Genomic DNA, 15770 nt, shown 5'->3' with positions numbered 1-15770 from the left:
GACGCGAGCTCGCGTCAAGGACGGCCGCCCATTTGCCGCCCAGCATGCTACTATCTATCCCCGCGCGGGCGCACAATGGCAACGGGAGAAGCGTATAAAGCCCGGCTGCTTGGCAGTCCACCCCCGCCCGCGTTCCCACCGCGCATCCCTCGGAGTCAACGTCGACGATGAACGGCCTCACCTGGCGCGCTCTCCTCTCCCTCGTCCTCGCCGCTGCCGCCGTCGCGTCCCCGACGCGCCGCGCAGGCTACAAGGTCAGGCAGACCGTGCGCGCCCCGTCGTACTGGGTCCAGCACTCGGCGGCGCCTGAGGACCATGTCATCCGCCTCCGTATCGGTCTTCCCCAGCCGAACTACCATCTGCTGGAGGAGGCCGTGTACGCGGTCAGCGACCCCGCGCACAGGAGCTACGGGAAGCACCTCTCGAAGGAGGAAGTCGAGACGTTGATCGCACCCGAGGACGCCAGCCTCAGCGCTGTCAACGACTGGCTGGCTGAGCATGGGCTGTCGGAGGAGCACATTGAGCGCTCCCCCGCTCGCGACTGGGTGATTGTCAACATCCCCGTCGCGCTGGCCGAGGATATGCTCGACACGGTGCGCGACATACATCTACTTCCTCGTACGCCCCTATTGACCTCATTTGCCGCAGACCTACAACGTCTGGAAGAACACTCGCACCGGCGAGACCATCGTCCGCACGACCGAGTACTCCCTCCCCGAGTCCCTCCACGAGCATGTCGACGTCGTTCAGCCCACGACCAGCTTCGCCACCTGGAGCAAGCACAAGGCTGGCTACATCATCGACGACGACTACCAGGAGTTCTCCCAGTTCGGCTCTGACCGCGCCTCCTTCGCCCCGGCCGTCAACGTTGTCGACTCCATCGCCGCCGCGAACTACCCGCCGGTCGATGCTAGCTGCTACGACAATGTCACGCTTACGTGCATTCGCCAGCTCTACAACATCTCCGATTACACTCCGGACGCGAGCCTGAACAACTCGATTGCGACCACGGGCTACCTCGAGCAGTTCGCCAACTTCGAGGATCTCGCAAGCTTCTACGAGGCTCAGCTGCCCGAGGCGGTTGGCACGAACTTCTCTGTCGTGTCTGTCAAGGGTGGGTTAAATAACCAGTCCCTTGAGGAGGCCGGTGCCGAGGCGAACTTGGATGTCCAGTTCGCGTTCGGCCTTAGCTGGCCTATCAACGTGAGTAGATGTATGTTCCTATTCGTTAGACAGACATCTGACGCATTTCACCAAGGCTACGTACTACACCACCGCCGGCCGTCCCCCATTCATTCCGGACCAGTCCACGACGACGAACACGAACGAGCCGTACAATGATTGGCTTGACTACGTTCTCGCCCTTGAGGAGGTTCCCCTCGTCATCTCCACCTCCTACGGTGAGGCCGAGCAGACCATTCCCGAGGATTACGCCCGCAGGGCATGTGCCGGTTTGGCGCAGCTTGCTGCGCGTGGCGTGACGCTCACCTTCTCGTCTGGTGATAACGGTGTTGGTGATGGCAATGCTGGCAGCAACCACACCTGCTACTCGAACGACGGCCAGGACACCTACAAGTTCCTGCCCGCTTTCCCTGCGTCTTGCCCCTTGTGCGTCGACCTAGTTGCCTCATCTATCTTTGCAACTAACGTATCTCTAGCGTGACTGCCGTCGGTGGTACCACGATCAAGGCTGGCCTGCCTGAGGTTGCCGTCTCGCGCTTCTACTCTGGCTCCGGCTTCTCCGACTACGTGAGCTTGGCATCTTTGTACATTCTTTCACTTGGCTAACAACGCTCCCCAGTTCGAGCGCCCCGACTACCAGTCTGAGGTCGTCCAGGCCTACGTCGACGCTCTCGGCGAGGACACCTACGCCGGTCTCTTCAACCGCTCCGGCCGCGCATACCCCGACGTCGCCGCCCTTGGCGACTATTTCGTCATCTACCTCTCCGGCCGCGCGGTCCACATTGGTGGCACGTCCGCCTCGTCGCCCGCTTTCGCTGGCATCGTCGCTCTCCTTAATGATGCCCGCCTCAAGGCCGGCCTCTCCCCGCTCGGTTTCTTGAACCCGCTCATTTACTCATTGAACGGCTACGGCTTCAACGATATCCTGAACGGTACTTCGACCGGTACGTTCGCAGCTATATGTACGCAGGAATCGAATGCTGACTATCAAACAGGTTGCGGCACCACCGGCTTCAACGTCACCGAGGGTTGGGACCCGGTCACTGGGTTCGGCTCCCCCAACTTCGGTGTCCTGAAGGACTACGTCGTGTCGTTGGATTAATTTACTAACGAGCGCTTTGGCACGAGTGCACTAACACCAAACGGGCACCTTTGTGGTATTTATCAAGGGTCTGAATATTCATTCGCTGAAGAGACGATTTCACTGGGACTTCTTTCTTGCAAGGGGATCCTGCTACTTGCGTATGTCGTTACGCCAACATTCTCACAAGGTAATCGCGGTCACGGGTTTCTCTATCTCTATCACATCTCGGCAGGCCCTCGTGTCCGCTGCGTTCCTTTGTCCTCTTACAGTCTTTCACGGATGTACCCCGCCGTCCTGCTGCCACCTTCCATCCTGCCTTCATCCTCCTCCTCACTCACGTCTTCGCCACTATGTATCCTATTGGCCGGGTAGCATACCCGGCATCCTCGCAATTCAGTGGAGGCCCTTGGAATCCGAAGGCAGCAGCCCAGCGCGTTGAGAAAATGGTCATGACTGTCGAGCAGAGAACACGCGCCTTTGAGACGAGCGAACAGCGCAAGACGACATGGGCGAAGCAATCTGATGGGTGCGTACTGGTCTGCTCTGCCTATTCAACCGCGAGCACTGAAGGCCGTCAAGCGTGCTACGCTACGAGCTCGAGCAGGAGGTGAAGATTTGCTTCGTCGGTGGTAAGCATCAGGGTCGTCGTTGAACTAGGGGTTCGCTCAATGATCCTCGCAGTGGCTGGCGGTGGAAAATCATCTCTGTTGAATGCATTGCTCGGAAGTAAGTCTCGGAGCTGCCTTGTGCTTGCGTGTCCCTGACGGCTAGTCAGTGGATGTCGTGCCAACGAGTGGCCAACAAGCTTGCACGGCCGCACCTATGCGTATCCAATACCACAACTCTTCCGCGATCGTCGCCCATGTTGAATTCCTCACGCAACAAGAATGGCTAGACGAACTTCGTCTCCTGTTCTCGTCGCTTGTAGACGAGAACGGACGTATGAAGTCGAACGAGGATATGGGGAAGGATGGTGCTGCAGCGCTTCAGAAGGTACGGTCCTTGGGATAAGATTGCAAACCTATCTTCATCGATCTTCAGCTTCGCGTCCTATGCCCCTCTGTGACCAACGACCAGATCGTTGAGTGGTCACGAGATGCGGGTCTTTTTCTCCAGCATAACCCTGGTACGTGGTGAACGATATCATAGCTGCATCCTTTCGAAGCTTACCTACTGCCAGATGTTCATATGTATCTCGGGCAGAACGTGTGCATTTCTGGTACAGATGCGCAGAATTTTCAAGCCAATCTCGCCCCTTTCGCATCGTCAAAAGACGCTCGCCGAGGATTGGTGCGCCGGGGAAGGTCCGCTGCTGATCTAGAGGCTCAGGAGCCTCTGTTCTGGCCCCTCGTTCGCATAATTACCTTACGATGCAACGCTCCCGCAATAGCGGATGGTGCTATTCTTCTGGATCTCCCCGGTATGTATTGCACGTCACGTGTTGCACCGCCGACTCGCTCACATCAATACCAGGCGCGGGGGACAGCAATCGCGCAAGAGTTCAGGTCGCTGAGAAATGGATGAAGGACTGCAAGTTCGTTTTCATCGTCGCTCCGATACAGCGAGCTGTTGATGATAAGATCGCGCGAGGTGAGTGATTGGTCCGAAGGCGGGGAGACGCAGGCTTATGCACGTGTACGCAGATCTACTGGGGGATGCATTTCGTTATCAACTACTAAGTGCGTGTCGTTGCCATGTATATGTAGGTTCCTTGCTAACAACCCCCCTTAGTGGGTACGTGTGGCTCAACCACCCTGGTGTGGGTACATTGCTGACGGTCGCTTCAATCATTGCAGACGGGCGGTGAGGAGAAGTTTGTGCACATCTTGTACCTATCTGGCTAACTTTTCCCGTATTCCAGTTACGATGACCACGCGATTACGATGATAGGTGGGCTGGTCACAACATTGTTCTCTTATAGATGTCTTCTGATAGCCGCGAAGCGACGAAATGCGACGACGTTTCGGCCGCGGAAGTCATGCGCGATCTGAGGCTACGTCGAGAGCCCGACTTTGACGCTCTCTGTGCCGAACGCGATCGAGTCGAAGCGGAGTGCCACCGATATGAGGCGCTGAAGGCAGCAAAGGGTATGTGTTCTGCAACCATGAACGTATCCTTTTGTACTGATCATCGGCGTAGAGGATGAAGGCGATCACATGAGCTACCCGGAGTATATCAGTCACTCGAATTCGAAGAAGCGACTAGACGAGCTTGAGAGGAGCATTGACGCCTATTGCGCAAAGAAGCGATCCGCTGTATGTACCTGGGAATGGTCCTCTCGCTGACATCGTGACTGACTTTTCGTGACCAGTGGACAGTCAATGCGGTCCAACAAGACTTCCGGCAAGGCTTACATGATATCGATGGTGCGTATCGTCCATGCTTTGGATAAATCGGCAACCTGGCTGATACATACGTAGGCATGGCCGCCGAAACTCGCGATCCGGCGAGCTTCGACCCTTCGGCCCACAACAGAGGTACCGTCATATCTGTATGTTCTCATTCACACTGTTTACGCTGACGTGGTGGGCCAGACTACTCGGCAGTCAGTATTACAGTGCTTCCTTGCTCTGCTCGTGACTATATACGCCTCAAGGGTAAGCTATTGCCACTGTCCAATTGTTCTTACCTCTCAACGTTGGGGCATAGGCATCGTGCCAGGCGACAGCAAAAGGACAACTTTCAGTACTGTCGACGATACGGGTGTACCTGCCATCATATCGTGGATTCGCGAGCTAGCGCAGTCCGGCGTGGGTAAGCGAGCCGTGCACAAGCTGGAACTTGCGAGGGGATACCTCACATCCGTCCGGAACTTCTGTGAAGAGACTTCGATGCATGGGGACGCCACTGAACACTCTGCGCACTCGTACAACGGCAGCTTCAGCAACCTCGACCTTGTCATGCAACATCGTGCAGAAGCTGGGCGCCATGCGCCACGAACAACTACTCCTGCTGGTCGAGCACCTTTCTCTAGCTCTACTGAGATTGGGAAGTTCCTGTACGATGTACGTGCATATGTGGTCAACCGCATATAAAGTACTCATAATCGTTAAAGGAACTCATCAATATGGCTATCACGTTCGCTCAAGGGATGCGAGCTCGTATGGGGAACATCTTGACTGCTCTTCTCATGTCTGGAGCAGACCGCGTACGTCTAGCTGTGTAACGAGCAACGTAATAAGATTTTGACCACTGTTCCCCTTTCGTAGTCGGCTGAAGCGGCATCTCAAGCATTCTGGACTCTGGTCAACACCATGCATTTTCAGACGATGCGAGCAGGTCAGTACAAGGAAGCCCTCGGCCCGGTTTCGCTGCTCATCATTTCCAGCCTTCGTGAGGGAAGGCGAATACAGGAATAAGCGGGGAGAATACGACTTCAACTGGGCCGAGATCGAGCCAATGCAAAAGCACATTGCGAAGGGCTGGAGTCAAGTCTTCAATGTCAACCACGTCGCGCCCCTCGCGGCAAGCTACAGGATCATCATCGACCAAGCGTTTGCTTTGCTTCCTCAGCACGTTTGGAGCCACCCCAAGTGCGGTGCGGTCTACAACAGCTGCTGCGAGCAGGCGCGCGTCACTTTCTCGGGGCTATCTGACAGCTCGAGTACGCTGCTTGGCGACGGCCAACGGTCGGCGTCGCGAGAGTTAAAACCCTCAGTTCGACGGCGCCTGACTCCTGGTTACTTTGAGACTCTGGATCTCCGACCGAAAGGAGCAGGTATAGTACAGCGACAGAAGGTGCGCGGTAACGACCTCTTCTCTCATTCTTATTGGACTTCATCGTCTTATGCAGGATTTCTTTGCCGCATATGTCGATCAGTGCAAGACCAATATGTTCCATAGCGCCGGACGCGAGATGCTGCAGAAACTCGAGAAGCCGATGGACGAACTCAAGCAATCCCTCGTGAACGAGATGAAGGTTCTGGCGCAGCAGGCGGGTGGCAGCTCTCACTTACTGTACTGCATCACTGAACACATGCATTGCAGCTCGAGGCGAACATGTCCACTTTATGGGAGCAACAAAACACCATGAACGCCTGGGAGAGGGATGCCCGGCAGCGCACATTCGCGACGGCGACGCGCTACATACAGGAGATCGATTCTTTGCTGCAAGCAGCGAACGCTACGACAGGGACGAAGCAGCTGGCGACCGCGATGCGCAGCATGTCCTTCAGCAGCCTGTAGACCACTGGAATTCGAGAGCGTTGATCGCCCATTCTCCGTTATTTTTGCTTGAAGCGTACTGTACAACATGACTAGTAGATGATGATATGCACAATGATACTTGCCAATCTGCCGAACGTCCACCCGCTCAAGCACGTATGCTGACGCGCTTGCGCTTCTTCCCCTCCGCGATCTTCTCGCGAATCTTCTCCTCGTCCATCTCCTGCTCGTAGAACTCAGCCGTGCGGTCTGCATCGACCTTGCGCTTCATAAATTGTAGCGCGGCGAGGTTGTAACCGAGCACCTCCTTCTGCTTTTGCAGTGCAGCGCGTAGATGACGGCGAAGAGGAATGAGGGACGTGCGCATTATGCGGTTGGCGACGATTTGGTGGTGGTGGGTGCGAAGGAGGAAGAAGATTATCTGAGAGGTGAGAATAATGTTCCAGTCCTATAACACGACGTGAGCTTGATGACCAGCGATACAAGCACACCAGACTCACCTTCTGAGCCCAAACGTTCAGATACCACATCAAGGACACCACCTTGTCGAAGGGCAGCACCAACAGCGCATCCTGCAGGGCCGTACTCGGTACCTTCTCCACCACCCTCAGCACATACGCATCAGGCTCCTCATCATACGCAGCCAAAATCGGATTTCTCGGCGGCGGTTGCAACCCCATCGCCTCCCCCCTCGCCACCGCCTCCTCGTACCCCGCGAACGTCTCGCGCTCCTTGTCCGCGAGGTCCAGCGCCTCCATGATGCGCTCGCCCGCCATCAGCGTCTCCGTCGTCTGCTTGCTCACTGCGGTTGCCTCCGCGCGATTCTCCTCACCATCGCCGTCGACATTCATCGCGTCGGCGATGCCGGACTCGTAGATGCCCTCCAGCTCACGCTCGCGCTCTTCTTCGAGGAAGAGCGGCTCGTCGAGCTTCTCCCAGACGCGGATGGATTTGTCGTGCGAGCCAGTAACGACGAATTTACCATGATGGCTGACGGCGAGCGCCCAGACTTCGCTGTGGTGGCCCTCGAGCTTCTGGATGTTTTCGAACTGAGGGCATGCGTCAGCGTAAGGTAAATCACCAATCATTTCCGTGGACATACCTTGTCACCATCCCAGTACTTCAACAAACCATCCTTGCCGACACTCCAGAAGTAGTGAGAGCTGCGCTCGAACGCGACCTGCATCACACTCCCATCGTGCGCGAACAACGATTTGTGGCAGTCGCCGAAGTCGAGACCCCATATCTTGACGTTCTTGTCCGCGGAGCAGGATACGAGGAGCTTCGAGTCGTCAGAGATGTCCATGGCGAGGACGGGAAGCTAAAGGACAAGATGAACTTCGTGAAAGCAGTGACATTGAGCGGAGGGCTGACCTTATGCCCATATAGCGAAAGGAAGAATTTGAGGGTGTCTTGGTAGAAGACCTTGACGGTAGCGTCGAGCAGGGCGACTGCGAGCAACTTCCCATCGGGGCTGAAGCGCACAGATAAGACCTCGTCCGACATCTTGAGCGTACGCGTATGTGCGAGCGTCAAATGGCGACCGCTGTGCTCCTGGAAGAGTACATGAGCAACTCAAATTACCTCTACAGCCAGAGGATCACAGCTCACCTTCCCCTCCTGTCTCCACTCGAACTCCCAGAACTTGACCTCCTTGTCCGCACTCCCGCTGACAAGCACTTCGTCATCCTCCCGCACATGCAACGACCACGCCGTGCTGGTGTGCGCCTTGATGGTGTCGATGAGTGCGGACGCCGCAACGTCGTATATCAGGATCTCGCCGGACTTGGTGCCGACGGCGAGGTGTCGGTCGCCGGGGAGGAAGGTGCAGCAAATGGCATAACCGCAGTCCATGGTGCGGATGCAGGAGGTGGTCTTCATGTTCCAGATTTTGACGGAGCCTGGAGGAAAGTTAGATGAGAGATACTCTATAGAGAATGATATACATACCATTAGACGCGGAAGCCAGTATCTGGTCGTCGCGGGTCAACGACAGCGCTCGGACGTCAGTCCTATGCCCAGGAATGTCGACGGTGTACAGGCGCGAAGCCTCTGGTGGAGATTCCTTATTCTTCGTCGGAGGTGGGATGGAGTAGATCTCGACAGAGTTCGTACTCAGTCCCAGCAGAATCTGAACGGCCCCCGTCTTCGAGTTATCCGACCCAAAGTCAAACGAGCGACACTTCCCACTCGCCCGGATGACGAGATATGGCGTGAACAGATCCACCAACTGGATCTCCTCCGCATCCTCCGCGACGGGCACCTCCTTCCCCTTCGCCTTCGCGCGCTTCTGCCTGCGCGCCTGCTTCTTCCGCACCTCCTCCTCCGTGCGTATGCGGAAGATCTCGACCGTGCGGTCGTGCGACTGCACCGCGAGGTACGGCTTCGTCGGATGGAACGCGATCTGCGCCACGCGGTGCTTGGAGGCGAGCGGGAGGGTAGCGGCGGGGGTGATTATCTTGACGATGTCGCCCGACTCAGTCTCCTTGAGGCCCTCGGCAAGCGCGTCGCGGTCGATGGACCAGGCTTTGAGCTCGCCATCTGCAGAGCCGGTGAAGAAGAGGGACTCGTCGGCGTCGACGGCGAGGGACCAGACGTCTGTTCGGTGAGCGACGACGGTCTGTATGCAGTGCTGGGTAGAAAGGTCCCAAAGCTTGACGAACGTGTCTTTGGAGGAGGTGAGGAGGAGGCCTGCGGCAGTTGCAGTAGAGGATGAGGGCGCATTGTCGGCGCTCTGGAGGAATCGTATGGCAGTAATCTGGTCGCGGTGACCGCGCAAACTACAAGACTGTTAGCGACATGGAAAGATGGCACTGAAGGGGTACGCACCGGAACAGGCCAGCCTCGGCAACTACGTCCCAGACGATGAGATCCGTGTCTTGCGAGCCAGACGCGAGCCGCGTTCCCTTCTCATCGAACGCGAGAACGGTCACAGCCTTCTTGTGACCATTGAAAGTGGTGGTGACAGAGGCAGCGGAAGCGCTCCAGAGGCGAACTGATCCATCGGCGTACCCAACCGCGAAGATGTCTGGCTGAGGCGAGTGCAAGATGCAAGTGACTTCAGATCTGAATCCGGTCTCGTGCCACATTGCGACCTAGTGATTAAATAAGTATCTTGAGCCTTTACTGTGGATAGTCACGCACCTGTACACCCTTCTTCACGTCCCACACGAGCACATCCTCCAAAGCGGGGACGTACGCATACTTTCCATCGTAGCACGAGTTGGACGAAGAGCTGCAGACCAAACCAAAGGCCTACGCGCACAAGTCAGTCCCCCCTTCATTCTACATATGTTTTCGTAATCACCTGGGTCGGCCCGTGTCGCAGATAGCTCTGTACCATGGCGCGCTGGAGAACAAGGACCGCTTCCAAAAATCTCGATCGCGATCACCTGAGCCGGCGCTTGCCGCGCTATCCCCGTATGGGGCTTTGTTCCGCGCGGCGCGAGTCAGGCGCCCATGATGCCGCGGCGATACCGCGCGATACTCCCTCTTCCTCTTCCCCTGCGATGACAATGCTCTACGGATCCAGCCCCGAGGCGGCGACACGTTTTCTCAGCTTCGTGAACGCGTCTCCGACGCCGTTCCATGCCGTGCACAACGCCGCAGTACGTCTGGAGAAGGCGGGCTTCAGCAAGGTGCGTTCGCCGCGGCGGGTGATTCTGGGTCGCTGACTCTGGCGGTGAGCACAGATTAGGGAGAAGGATGAGTGGGAGAAGACCGTGAAGCCTGGGGGGAAGTACTACTTTACACGGTGAGTCGTTCATCTGCCATAAAAACGGCTAGTTGATTTGGTATGGGTCTAGCAATCAGGCAGCCCTGATCGCCTTCACCTTGCCCAAGTCCTGGAAGGCTGGCACTGGCTTGAGCATTGTTGGCACCCACGTCGACAGCCCCAATTTCCGGGTGCGTACTTCTGCCATGTAGCTTCACATTTGCCAGCTCACAACTGTCCCTTCCCGCCAGGTTCGTCCGATTTCCAAGCGCGAGAAGGCTGGGTACCTGCAGGTCGCAGTAGAGACTTATGGCGGCGGTATTTGGCACTCGTGGCTAGACAGAGATCTGTCCATTGCTGGCAGGATCATCCACTCCACCAAGAACGGTGGCTACGAGTCCAAGCTTGTCAAGGTTGACCGCCCCATCCTGCGGATCCCCACTCTTGCTATCCATCGTACGTGACGCATACTGTCTGCTATATTCATGTCCAGTCCTGACTCATACTCTCCCAGTGGATCGCGGCGTCAACGACAACCTGAAGATCAACCAGGAGACCGAGCTCCTCCCTGTCCTCGGGATCGTTGAGAATCAACTCAACGCGAAGAAGGACGATGCGAAGAAAAGCGAAAAGGTGTCTGCGCAGAGCGTGCAGGAGAACCACCACTCGGATCTCATGACACTACTTGCGGACGAGATGAACGTCGCTGCGGATGAGATCTACGACTTCGAGCTGTGCGTGTCAGCATTTATGCCTTATTTCGCCATCCAGCGCAGTACTGACTTTCACGCGACCCACATAGCTCCCTCTACGACACCCAGCCTGCCGTTCTTGGTGGCTTGAACAATGAGTTCATCTTCAGCCCGCGTATGGACAACCTCGTGTCCTCGTCCGTCCTTCATCTGCATCCCCTCTACCACCCACTTACCCACACGCTCAGCTTCTGCGCCGTAGAAGCCCTCGCTTCCACCCCGCCCCCCGCCACCGGCAACGTCTCCGTCATCGCCCTCTTCAATCACGAAGAAATCGGCTCCGTCTCCACCACCGGCGCCGAATCCAACCTCATCCCCACCCTCCTCGCGCGCCTCAACCCCACGCCCACCGAGCACGGTCTCTCGGTAGCGAACTCCTTCCTCGTCTCCTGCGACATGGCGCACGGCGTGCACCCCAACTACACGTCGAAGTACGAGGAGGGGCACAGGCCGATGCTGAACGGCGGCGTGGTGGTGAAGACGAATGCGAAGCAGCGGTATACGAGCGATGCGGTGACGACGTTTTTGGTGAAGGCGTTGGTGGAGAAGAAGGGTGGGCGGGTGCAAAACTTTGAGGTTCGGAATGATATGTGAGTGTCGTTTCTCGAGCTCTCGCCGTGCACCCTTCACCATTCCCTTTGCTTTACGACATGACATCTGACCCTTCTCCCTTCAGGGCCTGCGGCTCCACCATCGGCCCCTTCCTTTCCAAGATGGGCATCCGCTCCGTCGATGTTGGCAACCCCATGCTCTCGATGCACTCCATCCGCGAGACCGCCGGCGCACACGACGTGCAGGCGTGCATCGACCTCTTCGAGAGCCTGTTCGAGAACTTCGCGGAGGTGGACGCGACGCTGAACGTGGACTAGACGAATGTCACCGAAGCGATCAATTTTCATCGACGCCGCCATTCGTAGACCAGAGGGTCAATCGGCAGTCAACAACGCATCTCGCAAGTTCGATAATGCACGCATATTCCTTAATATGTGAAGTCGAGCGGAATACAGAACGAACGAGGTTTAAATAATGATCGTCCGGAAAATGCGAATCCCTCCTCCCACGCAAGCAAGCTCTGCTGCTGCTCAGCGCACGAGCTCTGCCCCTGCGTTGCCGAGGAGAGCGAGTCCTGCTCGACTCAGAGCTTCGCATCGCCACCAATGGGGATCTTCGGCAGCCATGCACGCTTGGTGTGGTCGTAGAACTCCTTGGTGGGTGCTGCGATGGAAGGTCAGTAACTGGACGAGGACAAGGAGCGAGCCGGTGCGAGGAGAGGAGAGGCGAGGTTGACGTGGACTAACGGAACGAGGAGAGGAACGCGACGCGACGAAGCGCAAACGACGTCGACGCAGGGGATGCGCAGCACAACCACGACCATGATGAACATCTAACTCACCCGTCCTCGCCCTGCTCTCCGCATCCAGCGAGCCCGTGCTCACTGTCCTGATGCTCGGGTCGACCATGGGCGTCCCGAACAGCGGCGTGCCGCACTTCGAACAGAACGAGCGCTCGAAGGGCTTGCCCGAGTCGGTGTTCTTATCGGCGAAGGTGCTGAGGCTGCGCGCGCCCTTAGTGATAGCGAGTTGCTAGGGGACGTGTCAGTGAATGTGTAGCAGAGACGTGGCCGGGGCAGAGGACGAGTGTGAGTAGACGTGACGCGTGAGGGGAGGCGCGGACAGATGAGGCTGGGAGTACTCACGTCTTTATGGCACCAGAGATTCGACGTGAACACCGAGCCAGACACCTTCTGGCACGATGGGCAGTGGCACACCACGCTCATCATCGGCGCGCCCGTGACCGTGTAGGCGACCGCGCCGCACATGCACGCGCCAGTGTACTTCGGTGAGGCCATATCGGTGATTGTTTGCGAGTGTTTGTGGATGTGGGTGTATGCGTGTGGGAGGAGGAAACGACGAGGTCGGGCGTTCAAGCAGGGACACGAGCGCGAGCGGGAAGGTACTTCTGACCTTGAAGGTACGCACAGCAGGTTTATGTAGCGCGTCGACAACGGGGGCGACGAGACCGGCTTGAGGTGCGGCGCCGGAGTTAGGCGCGTATCTGTTCGTAGGGGTGATCTAGCGGGGTTGGTAGGTCTGGTGGAACGTGTCATTCGCGGGAAGTGGTGATTGCAGGTTGGAAAGGGGGTGTTTCAGCGATATAGGACTGCGGAAATGGCTACAGGAGATGTGTGTGGGATTTACCAGGCAGGGCGAGACGTTGCCACAAATGTAGACTATGACTATCTTCAAAGCTTCCCCTTCGCCTTCCATGTCATCTGGAGACCTTCGCTGAGCCACGGACGCTTGCATTGCGTGAAGAGCTCCTTCCTAGGGCCTGTAGAGAGTTGAGTCTAGCTCGATACGTAGTTGCCACATATTATATCCTCGCCACCGCTGCTTTCGGCTGATACCGAGTGAACAATATCTAGCCCGAGTGTATCTATACGCACCCCATTTACCCTGGAATTCTGCATCCAGAGACCCCGATGCAACAATCGCAATTTTGGGATTCTGCTCCGGAAATCCCAACACGAAAGACCCGCATTCACCACAGAAGGCGCGGCGGTACGGCTTGCCGGATTGGGTGTGGGGATCTGCGTATTCTTTCAAGGCCTCTTTGCCTTTGGTGACGCTGACTTGCTACAGGAAGGAGTCAGTGTATAAAGATGATATGAAAGCGTTGCGGAAATGACGGCTGGTAGTTGGTTGAAAGAGGCATAGTAAGGGATGATGACTTCCACCCCCCGCCCTGTTCATGAGCTGATGAGCATGTGGACGCGCACCTCTTTATTGAAGAACACATTGGACGCGAACGCAGTTCCAGTGACCTTCTGGCAATTGACGCAGTGGCATACGAGATGCGTGAAGGCCTCGCCGGTGAGCCCATACTCAACAGCGCCACAGAGGCAAGAGCCGTGATATTTCGGTTGCTGTGAGGAGCCAGACATCCCCTTCCAGACTTCGCAAGCACTCGTAGCGATGGCGAGTTCCCGCGGATGTGGTGACAGGTCCAGCAAAGGGCAAAGTTGGACTTCAGGCACGCAGTGCGCGTGAAATTCGGGCTCGGTATCCGGTAAAGCCATACCCGGAACGTGGCCATAAATGTCCGTCCCCGATTGTGGCACCGACATGGCACAGACGGGATTATCCCGCGGCTGATGTATCCTCGTTCCTTTCCTACAGAGTAAGCGGATAAATTGCCTGCCATACATTGTACAGTGAGTAGTTTGTTGACACCGTAGACATGAGTGAGCGAGTGGGTATAGCGACGGAGAGGTATAAACATGAATACGTGATACAGTTCTCCAGGTGTTCGTAGCACACGACCTGCGTGAGCCTGTAGTAAGATGTCGTGAGGCAGGCGGAGCACGATAGAGCCGAGAAGACGTGTGAGAGGGTAGCGTTGAGTAAGAAAGAGGCGCACGTCGTCATAGAAATAAATCGTCGAATGCTCTCACGCCTTCGGGCCCCACAAGTTCTCAAACCTGCGCAGGATGGTGAGGTTTGAACAGACAGAAGCATTAGATGGAACTAACCAGCCTTCGGGGTCAGTAGCACCTCGCATCTGAACCGTGGTGATACCCTCATCGAAGTCGGCGAGGCTTCCGAAAGCGGCGCGCGTGAGGTCGACATGACGGCTACCAGTAGCACATCCTGCGCATGTGTCGACAACACGTACAAAGACGCATTTCTTCTCCGTGCGGCAAACTGTTGCGAGATCAGTTCACGAGAAATAGTCGGATCGGACTGGACGCACGCTCCAAGAACTTGTAGCACTTCGGCTTGTTCGTCCACCCTTGAAGCGTCAATGCGGCAGCAAAGGAGGCATCCTGTAGGTAATAAGCGAGCGACTGTAGATACCGTCGCTTTCACATACCGTAGGTGCCCAGTTGCCATTCGCCCAGCAGCTCGGATTCTGGAGATCATGGCCAGTATACCTACTTCGCGTAAGTATGAATCGTAGCGACATGACTATAGCGTACCAGGTGATTGTCACGGCCTCTGGTTTGCCGATGCCTTGGATCGTCTTGATGACCTTCGCCACGGCGGCGCTGACGCCTTTTCCAACGCCTTTACCGACGTTCTTGAGGTGATCGACGGAGAGCTTCCGCCTGCTTAGGGACGAGGCGGAAGAATCGTCGTCCATAGTGTCAAGCGCCGACGACTCGTTGCCAGCCAGAAGAGGTAAAGCGGCGAGGGGCGAGTCCTCCATAGGCAAGTCGCGTCGGTACTTGTATTGCATGTCGGTCACGTTAACGGTTTCCCAGCCATCTCGAGGGTCGAAGACGTAGTTATCGCCTAGGGAATGAGGGCGAGTGTAGCGACTTTCGAGGACAGCGCGAGAGGGAGATCCTAGGGAAGCGCGCGCAGCGACAGAGAGCGCGCTAATGAGAGGCACGAGGACGAGAAGCTTGAAGTTCATGATGGCGTGTGGCGGCGAGTTAAAGAGGGAAAAGCGAGCGTCTGAGTTGGCTCGATAGTTGGCAGTTGGTGCAGGGCGAGTTGGCGAGTTCCTGGAAAGATGGTGATGGGAGGAAGCAAAGAGCGAGGTTGACAATGTTTGGCCGCCCGGTAGCTTTTCAGCCGTCGAAAGGCTGTTTGACGTTCAAATGACAAGTTCGTCGGGATATCCCCTAGGCGTTGTTGCGAAGAGCTCGGGCATACAGCTGGTCAGCCGATGGTATACATAGCGCCAGCTTGGTAAGAAACGAAGCGACCGCGACAGTCATAGTCCAGGAGTGAATGGGGGATGAGACGCAGTGGCGGAGGGAGCGTGGGTTATCAGATATGATAACTAGCTATGCGGTCATCGTGACTCACACGATCGGACGGACCGCAACGGCCGGTCCGGGGAAGGAACCGCCGCCTCGATATAT

The 15770-nt window shown here is 56.7% G+C and overlaps 7 protein-coding genes across 7 annotated transcripts; 3 read left to right on the top strand and 4 right to left on the bottom strand.

Annotated features, from left to right (window-relative positions):
• The first annotated feature begins 47 nt into the window (after nt 1-47).
• On the top strand, nt 48-2610 carry SCHCODRAFT_02622814 (subtilisin-like protein). The gene is made up of 6 exons (XM_003038011.2): nt 48-593; nt 649-1203; nt 1259-1608; nt 1659-1749; nt 1802-2126; nt 2178-2610. Exons 1-6 carry the CDS (start codon nt 168-170, stop codon nt 2282-2284), a joined length of 1854 nt encoding a protein of 617 aa, XP_003038057.1. The 5' UTR covers nt 48-167; the 3' UTR covers nt 2285-2610.
• Nucleotides 2611-2616: 6 nt separating this feature from the next.
• On the top strand, nt 2617-6299 carry SCHCODRAFT_02501309 (uncharacterized protein; the record flags this gene model as incomplete). Its single annotated transcript, XM_050343110.1, has 21 exons — nt 2617-2792; nt 2846-2895; nt 2948-2992; nt 3042-3259; nt 3308-3392; nt 3447-3556; nt 3596-3686; nt 3740-3860; nt 3910-3945; nt 3998-4069; nt 4128-4156; nt 4210-4353; nt 4406-4521; nt 4578-4632; nt 4687-4743; nt 4801-4863; nt 4916-5271; nt 5322-5414; nt 5476-5545; nt 5595-6004; nt 6060-6299. The coding sequence occupies 21 exons, from the start codon at nt 2617-2619 to the stop codon at nt 6297-6299; spliced, it is 2637 nt and encodes an 878-aa protein (XP_050200586.1).
• Nucleotides 6234-9773, bottom strand: SCHCODRAFT_02747739 (WD40 repeat-like protein; the record flags this gene model as incomplete). The annotated part of the gene is made up of 9 exons (XM_003036651.2): nt 6234-6878; nt 6931-7479; nt 7533-7751; nt 7805-7984; nt 8042-8331; nt 8381-9210; nt 9260-9525; nt 9575-9685; nt 9738-9773. 9 exons carry the CDS (start codon nt 9771-9773, stop codon nt 6579-6581), a joined length of 2781 nt encoding a protein of 926 aa, XP_003036697.1. The 3' UTR covers nt 6234-6578.
• A 172-nt stretch (nt 9774-9945) lies between these two features.
• Nucleotides 9946-11766, top strand: SCHCODRAFT_02499312 (peptidase M18, aminopeptidase I; the record flags this gene model as incomplete). The annotated part of the gene is made up of 8 exons (XM_003038010.2): nt 9946-10068; nt 10123-10184; nt 10237-10336; nt 10397-10601; nt 10660-10879; nt 10948-11034; nt 11086-11487; nt 11574-11766. The coding sequence occupies 8 exons, from the start codon at nt 9946-9948 to the stop codon at nt 11764-11766; spliced, it is 1392 nt and encodes a 463-aa protein (XP_003038056.1).
• A 266-nt stretch (nt 11767-12032) lies between these two features.
• SCHCODRAFT_02700393 (uncharacterized protein) lies at nt 12033-12746 on the bottom strand (the record flags this gene model as incomplete). The annotated part of the gene is made up of 3 exons (XM_050346939.1): nt 12033-12112; nt 12291-12480; nt 12594-12746. The coding sequence occupies 3 exons, from the start codon at nt 12744-12746 to the stop codon at nt 12033-12035; spliced, it is 423 nt and encodes a 140-aa protein (XP_050200585.1).
• A 346-nt stretch (nt 12747-13092) lies between these two features.
• Nucleotides 13093-13902, bottom strand: SCHCODRAFT_02622804 (uncharacterized protein). The gene is made up of 3 exons (XM_050345144.1): nt 13677-13902; nt 13344-13533; nt 13093-13228 (listed from the first exon to the last, which is right to left on the bottom strand). Exons 1-3 carry the CDS (start codon nt 13839-13841, stop codon nt 13140-13142), a joined length of 444 nt encoding a protein of 147 aa, XP_050200584.1. The 5' UTR covers nt 13842-13902; the 3' UTR covers nt 13093-13139.
• Nucleotides 13903-14016: 114 nt separating this feature from the next.
• On the bottom strand, nt 14017-15638 carry SCHCODRAFT_02575954 (Non-catalytic module family EXPN protein). The gene is made up of 5 exons (XM_050343874.1): nt 14877-15638; nt 14771-14831; nt 14651-14723; nt 14430-14601; nt 14017-14378 (listed from the first exon to the last, which is right to left on the bottom strand). Exons 1-5 carry the CDS (start codon nt 15314-15316, stop codon nt 14348-14350), a joined length of 777 nt encoding a protein of 258 aa, XP_050200583.1. The 5' UTR covers nt 15317-15638; the 3' UTR covers nt 14017-14347.
• Nucleotides 15639-15770: the final 132 nt, after the last annotated feature.

The sequence above is a fragment of the Schizophyllum commune genome (assembly GCF_000143185.2).
Source record: "Schizophyllum commune H4-8 unplaced genomic scaffold SCHCOscaffold_5, whole genome shotgun sequence".
NCBI lineage: Eukaryota > Fungi > Basidiomycota > Agaricomycetes > Agaricales > Schizophyllaceae > Schizophyllum > Schizophyllum commune.
Note: the sequence above shows the minus strand (reverse complement) of the source record. Positions and strands in the feature narration are given on the sequence as shown.